The sequence below is a fragment of the Camellia sinensis genome, chromosome 2, assembly GCF_055761805.1.
Source record: "Camellia sinensis isolate YWXY chromosome 2, ASM5576180v1, whole genome shotgun sequence".
NCBI lineage: Eukaryota > Viridiplantae > Streptophyta > Magnoliopsida > Ericales > Theaceae > Camellia > Camellia sinensis.
In genome coordinates this window covers 169,855,407-169,866,010 of record NC_138962.1, presented here as the reverse complement: position 1 = coordinate 169,866,010, position 10,604 = coordinate 169,855,407, and the positions used below count along the sequence as shown (strand labels likewise).

Here is a 10,604-nt window from a genome sequence, read left to right as displayed (position 1 = left end):
AGATTTAATTGTGCCAATTTTCAACCAATTAAAACTCACAATCTAAATCATCAAGAATGTATGAGAGTGATTTAGATTATTGTTTCAGAAACAATAAATAGACACAAACGATTTTTACGTGGAAACAAATCACTATTGGAGCACCTCTAATTGTGATTAAAAAATCACGGGCGAAATGCCATAAATCAATCCACTACTGAAGAAAGAAAGATTACAAATAGCCAAACAAATTACCCAAACGCTGTCAATTTGTCTTCCACAATCTGTATATTTCACCGCAACCTTCGTCTCGGAATTGATAAAATTAATGTTGAATCCACAACATCCATTGTCGAATCAATGACTGCACACAGCATCAAACTCCTTCGATTACTCTGCTCTTGAATCTTCGAATTCCACCGAAAAAGAACGCTCTTAAAGAAGAAGAACCAAACTCCTTGATGTGTGCTAATCAAAACATAAGCTCAATACTCAATCAAACATCAAAGAAAACTCGCAAACCAGCCCCAAAAGAAAACCCTAAAACCCTTAAAGAAGATTTAAAAAACATAACCTTAAAACTGACTTAAACAAGTACTTATAGAAAACAGAGGCAACGAAGCTAGCTCGAGTGAGGAACCAAATACGCGTGTTTTTCCTTAAGTGGCATCGCTCGAGCCAAGCTTCCTTCGCTCGAGCTCACAATCCTTTTTCACAGAATTTTTGCAGAGATAGACAATTTCTAGGAGCAGGACTTCTTCGCTCGAGCCAGGACTCCTTCGCTCGAGCGAGCAAGGCAAAACAACTAGGAAAATTATAACTCGATAAGCAATGTTGTTCGTGGGATTGACAAGACTGAGGAACCTAACAGGTATATTATGAGATATGTCATGTTGAGATATGTTATGTTGTATATATTGCGATGTGATGCATGGGCCAGAATGTTTGTGAAGTTTATGCCTAGATAAGTTAGCGGTTATGTGTGGATTTACTTTAGGCATTGGGAAGCTGATGAGATGTGGGAGTGCCTAATTTAACGCCTCCTGTACTTTAGGGTTGGGTGAAGTGTTTATGCATCCTTTTAGCATGTCCAACATGTTACATCACTTTTTTTGAGATCGGTGTAACATTTATGACAGATGATTATAGTATCTTGGGGAGGTTCCAGAGAAGAAGCTCGAATTCTGTTTTGATCATGTTTGTCAAAATTGTGCTTCTTCTTAGTTGTTACTCATCTTACAACAAGCTTATCGAACACATATTAGTGTCATTTCCACGCCCACTTATCATGCGAGACAACTATTTTACACATTCTAAGATCATGGTTGTTAAATTCAGGATCTTACGTTAGATTGGTAAGAGGGTCTCGTGCATAAGATTCTGCTTTCTATTAAAAATAAGATAAGAATGCAAACAAGGATGATGTGTATTAAAAGATGACAACTCAAAAGCCCAGCATCTTACTTGCGATCCTACCTATGATCCCACATGATCCCATACTATCCTACTTGCGATCCTACTATAACACTGACTCTACAACGATTTGGATCATTTTGGCAATTTAGGATCTTACGATCCTACGATCTAGATCACATTTTTGATAACCACGTCTAAGATGTCTGTGCAAAACAGATGTCACCTTTCTGATTTGTTAATTAGTGCTCATCTCTGCTGAAGGCTATATTTCATAATCGTACGTTTTATTATTACATGTACATTGGATATTTCTTGTACTAAACTAATGATCGTGAACTTAGGGTTTTCCTTCTTTTACATAAAGATTCATAGTGCGTAGTGTTTCTACTTTCTTGGTGATAGGATTTGACACTCTTTCTTTGTAGATTGGATCAATATGCTATTGCAAAATTTGCTGAGAGCTTTGAGATGGTACCTAAAACCCTAGTTGAGAATGCTGGCCTGAACGCAATGGAAATAATATCTTCTTTGTATGCTAAACACGGATCTGGAAACACCAAGGTAGGCATTGACTTGGAGGAAGGTGTATGCAAGGATGTCTCTCCCATGAATATATGGGACCTGCATGTCACCAAGTAAGCTACTTCTCACTGTTTTAAAGCCATTTATTCTTTCCCTCTAAGAGCTTCTTCAATGGTATGGTCAAAAGCTTGTTATAGTCAAAATATAGCATGGTATATATGGTATAAAAATCATTGTTCGCTTGTACATAGCTTGCTGTTGTCAAAATGACATTATTTATCCAAAAGGATACTTATCTATTCAAAATTTAGCTATTTGTCTATGTGTTCAAATGTTACCTATCTATCAAACTATTTGTTCAAATGTCCACCTATCTTTTTCAATTGTCACCTTGTTAGAAATTAACTTTTCCTAACCAAGATTGGTGATACACAAAATTACAAACAAGTGAGATAATCGAATCAAAGAAATCAAACACACACAAGAATATAAGAATTTACGTAGGTCATCCCAGAATGAGACTATGTTTACGGTTGCTGTTGTTTTCACTATAATTAGAAAATAATACAACTCTGTTATAAGTACAGAATTAGGGCAACGCGGAAATAATAGGAAAATTACTAAAGTATTCAAAAAATTCGGACTAGAGGGTAAACTCTAACCTGGACTCCCCTCCCCCTCCCCCCACTTTAAAAGGAGGTCCTCCAAACCCACCATTGGACCTAGAGAGTTCAGTGGCCAATACTTATTAGGATCTACAAAACCAATAATACCTATCTGTCCATCTTATTCATCGCCGCTTGCAACTTTTGGTAACTTTCAATGTGTGTTCTTAACATAAAAAAAATAAAATTAAACTTTAATTAAATAACATATAGCCAATAAGAATGAATTTTTTTACTAATTAATCCTTAAAAAATTTAGTTGATGAGAGAGAACTAAAGAACAATAATTGAGGTGATAAAATGTAATCAATCTTAAATTTTTATCACTAGATAAAAAGGTAGTGGTCTCATCAATACAGTAACTTTTGAAATCTTTGTAGTTCATAGACTTTGGCTAGGTTTCAATAAAAAAATCAATTACTGTATATTTTTGTTAGGAAAAAGATAGCCATCTTGTGTTATCCAACTAGAAAGTAGCCAGAAAATCAACAAATTGCAGTATGTATAAAATTTGGATGGAAATTTTATAATTCAGATAGTCAGATTCAAACCCCTTCACCAATGAAATGAACTGCTTGTGATCAATTGTCTCTCTGAACATACTGGCAATGGGTAGACTTTTGGCTTTGTTATCATTGTGCAATTTTAAAATTTTTGACTTTAGACTTGGCAGCATATATCTATCTTCTATATATTATTATTAAGGGTAAATTATAAATATATCTCGAATTTTGATTAAAATATAAATCGCTCTTTATAATTTTGGAAATTACATTTCACCTCTTGATATTTCTAATTTCATAATAAATCGTCCATTTTATTAATAAATCATAAAGTTAATTAACTGTTTTTAATGATTTTATAAATATATTTCAATTAATAATTTAGATAATTTTATTATTTGATATTTCTAATTTCATAATAAATCGTCCATTTTATTAATAAATCATAAAGTTAATTAACTGTTTTTAATGATTTTATAAATATATTTCAATTAATAATTTAGATAATTTTATTATTTTATAGGAGAGAAATTATGATTTTTTTTTTAATTAATTCTGTTTAATATAAAATCTGATTATGAAGTATATATATACTAGAAAAATGCTTGGGAGCACTAATTAGTGCTCCCACTAATTAGGTGGCAGTGGGTCCCGCCATTAATGATGTGATGTTTTGGTCTTGGAGTTGTGTTTTTTTTTTTTTTTTTTACTTTTTTTAATGCATTAGTGCTATTAGTGGTGGTGTTTTTAGTGGGATGAATCATTGTTGATTATTAAATGAATGCTCAACTTAATATTTAAGTCTTCTTTTTATGTCACGTATAGTAGATTTTTTTATCTTATCTTAAAATAAAAATTTATATAAAAAGCGGTGTATGCACAAAGTTTAAACTCAAAATTTTAGATTTCATACGGAGCACTCTTACTATTAAAATAACATATATATTATTATAATATTAATTATTTATTATTTATTTTTATTTTTATTTATTTGAATTTCACCCCGTGCCACAGGTAGTATTAGTATATATATACTTCATAATCAGATTTTATATTTGGTAAATCACTCCCAATAATTCTAAAATCACACTGATATTTCCTCTATTCTCTAAAATCACATTGACATTCCCTATATTCTCTAAAATCACATGTACTCTATTGCTTTAAAACATTTTGTAATACTTAGGTCCAACAGTTCACTTAAAAAAAAATTATTATTATTATTATTTTTATTATTATTAATTTTTTTTTTAATGATAATTTTCATGTCTAAAACATTTATCCATCACTGCTTTGGGCAAGGAAAATGTCAGGGGCACGACACCAACATTTTTACAAACAATCATATTAACACACAAATTTCAATGGATTCCAACTGACGCTCCATTTGTATTGGTAGAACAGACTTTTGAAAAATATCATTTTGTAATTTATAATATTTGGCTGGTCAAAAAATAAAAATTAACAAAAAAACTCATGACCTGATCTGGTGGTCCGTGATTAATATGTTTGTCTTCTAAATATTGTGTATAGATCATATATAAAAAAATATTCATAATGATGATTTTAAATAATAGTAGTGAAATATATATTGGTATTGGTGATATGATCATATACCTTATATCGAATAGTATAAGATAATATCGAGTTTCATTACGATTACATAGTTGAGAGAATTATGATCGGTGCACAACAATGAATTTTATTTGTTGGGTTGTTTCGGATCACTACCAAATTTGAAATTATTCTGAGCTCTATTGCTAAAATGACAATGTTATCCTTACCCCTAATTTTTTTTTTTTTTTTTTTTTTTTTTTTTTTTTTTTTTTTTTTTAACTAGCCTTACCCCCAAACTTGACCCATGTCGATCTAAGTCAAAAACTTGACCCAATGTTATCCTGTTCTAAATCATAAACTTATTGTTCCGTTGGTCCACTTAATTGAACTAATTGGAAGTGGATTCCCCATGAAGTTTCCGAAGCTAAGATTAAACTGTGAACCCTTTTGTGAACTTGAAAACCCAAAAGCCAATCTTATGCCTCTCACCACATTTTGCAACTCAAAGATCAACAATATACATTTGAGATATTCTGTCTCAAGGTTGGAACTAGCAGAAGGCCAGAACACAAATATTGCAAACAATAATCAGATAGAAAGGCAAAGCAAGAAAGAGACCAAAATCAACCCAGAAGGCCAGAACAGACCAACAAGAACATACTTTTCCAACCCAAACACAACAAAAAATTGCAGAAAATTTAAACTAAGTTGGACAAACTTTGTGCGATTCCGCTTATAAACTGTGCATTTTGTTTGCTCATTTCCATTTGAATTTGAAGCAATTGCATATGCTGCTGAGCCTTGGCAACTGCTTCTTCTGCTGAATATTCCTTTGTTTCTTCTTCTTCTGGTCTTTTCTCCGCAGTCACACAATGCAAGTCAGTACCATAATCACATACTTGACAATAGTATACCCAACAGCTGTCACCGACTGAGAATTGGCATACATCGCAGTAGAAGATCAAGTCCTTCGCACTATCCTCTTCAGATTTCTTGTATGGAGATGAATACAAGAGAGTCAGCAGGTGCTCATGATCTTCGCGTTTCACAGTTTCGAGCAATGTAGCACACTTGACATGGAGATCAAACTTGCAGTCTTTACAGTGGTAGGTAAAACCAGTGCCAATTTCACGACAGGCATTGCAGGTGAATTCATTGTATTCTTTGTAAGGCGGGGACGAGAGAAGCGAGAGAGTGTGTTTGGGATGCGATTTGTGGTGAATCTCTTGTGGTAATTCGAAGCAGGACTTGTGAATGTCAAAGTTGCACCTTTGCTTGGTGCAACTGTAAGCCGAGCCAGAAAGGCACTGATCACAAACAGAGCAGTGAATGTAATCTTCCTCTTGAACTTTGGATAAATGCAAGGCATGATGGTGGCTGAAATGCTTTACATTTCGTGGTTGTGTTTGATTTGGTGGATCAGCACGTGACTTTCCCTCGTTAGCAAGACCTGTCTGAGCACTAGAATTGTGCAGAGCTTCATTTGGTTGAGAGTACTGTGGCTTAGGACCATTGACAACAGGAACTTGTTGGTTTTCAACAGCATATGGGGCATGTGTTGGTTGATTGGCTGTTGAAGAAAGTGCTTGATTTGATGAAGTGTATTGTGGGTTAGGCCTATTATTGATCACAGATTCATGGGTGGTAGTACTAGTTTCAGGCATGTAAGCATATTGAGGATTGAAACTTGGTGTTTCATGGGAAAAAGAGTACTGTTGATTTGCACCAACATATGGAGCATGTGTTGGTTGATTAGCCAATCCCATTGGGGCATTCAAACTTGACAATGCTTCATTTGGTGAAGGGTATTGTGGTGGGATGGGGTTGGGACCATTGACAAAAGATTCATGGATGGTGGTAGTTTCAGGCCTGTGAGCATACTGGGGACTAAAACCCGGCGTTTCGTGGGGGAAAGAGTAATGCTGATTTGCTAAATTGTATTGTTGGTTGGGACAATTTATGGAAACAGATTCACGGGTAATATTTTCAGGCCTATAAACATAATGAGGAGGACTAAAACTTGGCGATTCTTGAGGGAAAGAGGGATTTGGGATAGGAAAACTAGGATATGGTGAAGGGGGAACAGGCATGTAAGCGCAACGGACATGAAGGTCAAATTCACACGTGGAACAGCTGTAGGAGAAGCCGGTTCCAGCGAGATTGCAGGAATTGCAGAAGAAAGAGGAAGACGGGTAAGTGGGATAGGGGAAGAGGCTGAGAGGATGAGATGGGTGGGAAGGGTGGTTCAATGAGCGAGTTGCTTGAAAGCATTGCTCATGAAGATTGAAGTTGTTGCACTGCCTGCAGGTGTAGACAGAGCCTGAGGCCGGAGTGTTGCAGCCTGAGCACTGGATTTCGGGCACTTGGTCAGGGATTTGTCGAAAACACAAGCCATGGGGGTGGCTAAAATGCTTGAACTCCATCTCTGTTTGTTTGTGTGATCTTGAAACAAGCCATTTCTATATATAAATATACATTATACATATGTACAAGTTGGTGCAAGGAGGCCAGCAAGTTAATGCTTATGAATAACCATTATTTGGTTGACTTTGAACTTTCTATATATGTAGAGGGAAGAGCGGTATTGACTTTGTATTGCTTAAGTACAGCTCCTTATAGTTAGCTTCATTTCAAAATCAAAGGGTAGTTAATCAATCAACACTTTTTTCTTCAGATTTTGGGTCAAGAAATGTACATGTAGAAAGTACAAGTGTGGCTGAGATTTGATTTCGTATTGTATTTGTTGGGAAAACTCAAATATTTTCCCCTCCTTGTGTAATTAGAAAATGGGCAATAAACCACAAAATACAAGCAATTACATGGCTGAAATTAAAGGCACAAAAACAATCACAAAACACCAAATTTACGTGGTTCGGTAAAAATGCCTACATCCCCGGGTCCAACTCCGAATCAACTTCCACTATAAAATAATGGGGTTACAAGATATCAACTCTAGTCACAACTAGAAAAATACAATCATCAAGATATATTCTTGGATCACCAACAATAGTTATATCATCACCGTAAAGGTGGGTTTCAACAAAATCAACAAGAGATAAAGTTTAGTTCTCACTAAAGTGGGTATCCCAAACTACATATCTAAAAGAGCTTTGACAAGATCCATTTCAATTAAAATGTAGAGCTTGATTCCATGAACAACATGCTGAAATTTCATCAAGATTGGATAAGAAATAACCATTCAATCTTGGTTTGAACTAGGAATGAAACCCTACATTTTCTTCTCTCTCTCTCTCTGTCTCTCTCTCTCGTCCCTCTGTTTTTTGTGTTGCTGTGTATTCAAAAGAAACCTTAGACCCAAAAGTCTTACTTCATTCACATTTTTAAAATTTTTTTTAACGTGTACCAAGTCAAAGCATTTTTGAGAGGTTTTATAAACTATAATAAAATAACAAATAAAATACTCTTGGTGTGGCCCACCCATTTAAGAAGGGACCTACCCAATGAATCTCTCCCTCTCGACTTAGGTGGGGGCCACAAACAACCCCGCCTTGCTTCTACAAAAATCATGCTTCTCCTTGGACAAAGATTTAGTCATCATATCCGACCCATTCTCATCAGTGTGAACCTTCTCAAGTTGAAGCAATTTTCCTTCTGAGACATTGTGTATCCAATGATACATCGCATCAATGTGCTTCGACCTTGAGTGTAATGTCGGATTGTTGCTCAAGTGGATAGCACTTTGGTTGTCACATAAGAGGACATATTTCTCTTGCTTTGTAACGAGTTGAATCAAATTGAATTTATATTTTAATCTCAGTTGGGGATTTATATTAAATTATTAAACTTCATTCATTTTGAGCCCAATTGATTAAATCGTGACCCGTTAGTAACCATGCAATATTGTTTTGGTTTTATTATTATTATTTGGTTACCAAAAAAGAGTTGTGAATATTTATGGTGTGTACCATTAAACGAAATATATTTTATGGTGAGAAAATATTATATTTACTTTCGTCATTAAAGATGTTGAAATGTATTTTTAATTGATATATATATATAGGTGTATATATATATGGTTAGATATTTGTTTAGTTAAAAAAAAAAAGAAAAAAAAAAGAAATATCTATAAATAGTAACCAAATAGATATTTTGTTCAACTTTTAGGAATTCTTGGAGTTCTTGCCATGAGGAAACAAGAGAAAAGAGGTTCTAAGTTGGTTTTTCTTGGATTTGATCTAGTGTGAGTCATTTTTGACACCTAGTGCTTTGGATCAAAACGTAGAGGGCGGAAAAGGCGTCGTTTGGCTCGAAAAAATTTTAATTTCTGTTGGCGAAAAATTTGAAAGCTTCTTGGCCTGAGATAGAGATTTTTCCTACACTTCTTTATGCACTTTTACTTGATTATATGGAGCTTAGAGTTGTATATAATTTAATTAGAATTTTTGAAAAAATTGTAATTTAATTGCTTAAAAGAGAAATTTTGAGGAAAATAAAGAGTTGATGCCCAAATTGTGAAAGTGTAAACTTGGAATATGTTTGTAAGGTTATGAAAGAGTTATGTTTTAATTTGAACAAAAACAGATTTCGACTTGATCAGTTTTGAAATTTTTCCGGTTTGTGACCAAAAGAGCATGTTTAAAGAAAATAAAGAAATTATGTTTAACTTTTGGGGCTTTTGATCAAAATAGGATGTCATAGTTGAATAATGCTTGGAGAATGAGTTTGGAAAGAAAATGATGTTTTCTTGGGCATTAACGGTATTGTTTTGCTTAATGTATCTGTTGGAATAAAACCAACATGGTTAGAAATGGACCTTGAGAGGTTATCGGATGAGATTGTCATATGAAAACTAGTATAATTGTTCATATTTGATGAGATGTGGAATGGAATGTATTTATCAGAATTTTTGGAATTTAATTGTTCAAATATCTGTTTAGAAATATATGTTTTGGGCTATCGGTGGAGGATAGCCATGATTGTTGTAGAAATGTAAGAGACTTAGGTAAATTGAACCACATTCCTCATTTGTTGCATTGGACATTGCATTACATTCATTTCATTAGATATGTATCTGTTTTTTAGAAATGTTTGGAAATGTATCTGTTTGCGAGAAGATGAATACTTGGTGAATCTGGGCAGAGGGTGTAGAACCGTGCGCTTAGGTGTCGAGCCTTCCAGTTTACTAGTAAAAATGATAGTGGTAGTGCATTAGGGCCTACTTGCAGACATTCACCTAGAGATTCACAGAGCTTGTATTCATGTAACAGATATGGTTTAAAATGGAAATGGTTTTATATCTGTTGTTGCATCTCAGCATTGCATGCTTTATAAAAAGAGAGATAAACTGTTTTATCATGAGCATGGCATGAATGTACTCCTCTTTAGTCTTGTCATGGTCCATATATTGTGTAGTATATCTCTACTGGGCTGTGGCTCACCCTATAAGGGAAACCATTTCAAGTACATGTGATATGCCTCCGTCAAGGCATTGGCTTGGGAGGACTCGGAGCTGAGGCTTCATTTTTGTTTTATTGTTATTTGTTGAATGTAAGCCCAAGGCTGTATTTACATTGAGTTGAAACTCCATTTTGTGTAACCAAGAATGTTCTTGGATAAATTTGTAAGCCTGTAGGGCACTCATTATCTGTTTGGCTTCCATTTCATACTTGCTGTAAAATACATGCTTGGGATTAGAGCTGGGGCATTGAGATGTGAACAACATGCATTTGGCATTTGGGATTAAATGGAAATGGATGTATGGAATAGTTAGCTATATATATGTATTTGTCTATCATGTGAGTTTTGTTGCATAAATAGATATTTCCTGCCCAGTTTTTGAGGCGTTACATGCTTTAACCCCAATTCATGTAGAAGTCTTTTGATCCATAACATCTCCTTGCATCCCTCTGCTACTGTGATGTATTCGTCTTCCGTGGCAGATAAATCAACACATTTTTGCAACTTTGACTGCCAAGAAATATCTCCCCCTAAAAAAGTCATC

General features: G+C 34.5%; 1 protein-coding gene across 1 annotated transcript; it reads right to left on the bottom strand.

Annotated features, from left to right (window-relative positions):
• Positions 1-5,135: 5,135 nt before the first annotated feature.
• LOC114267727 (uncharacterized) lies at positions 5,136-7,204 on the bottom strand. Its single transcript, XM_082916117.1, has one exon. The coding sequence runs from the start codon at positions 7,063-7,065 to the stop codon at positions 5,341-5,343; it is 1,725 nt and encodes a 574-aa protein (XP_082772243.1). The 5' UTR covers positions 7,066-7,204; the 3' UTR covers positions 5,136-5,340.
• Between the last annotated feature and the right edge of the window lie 3,400 nt (positions 7,205-10,604).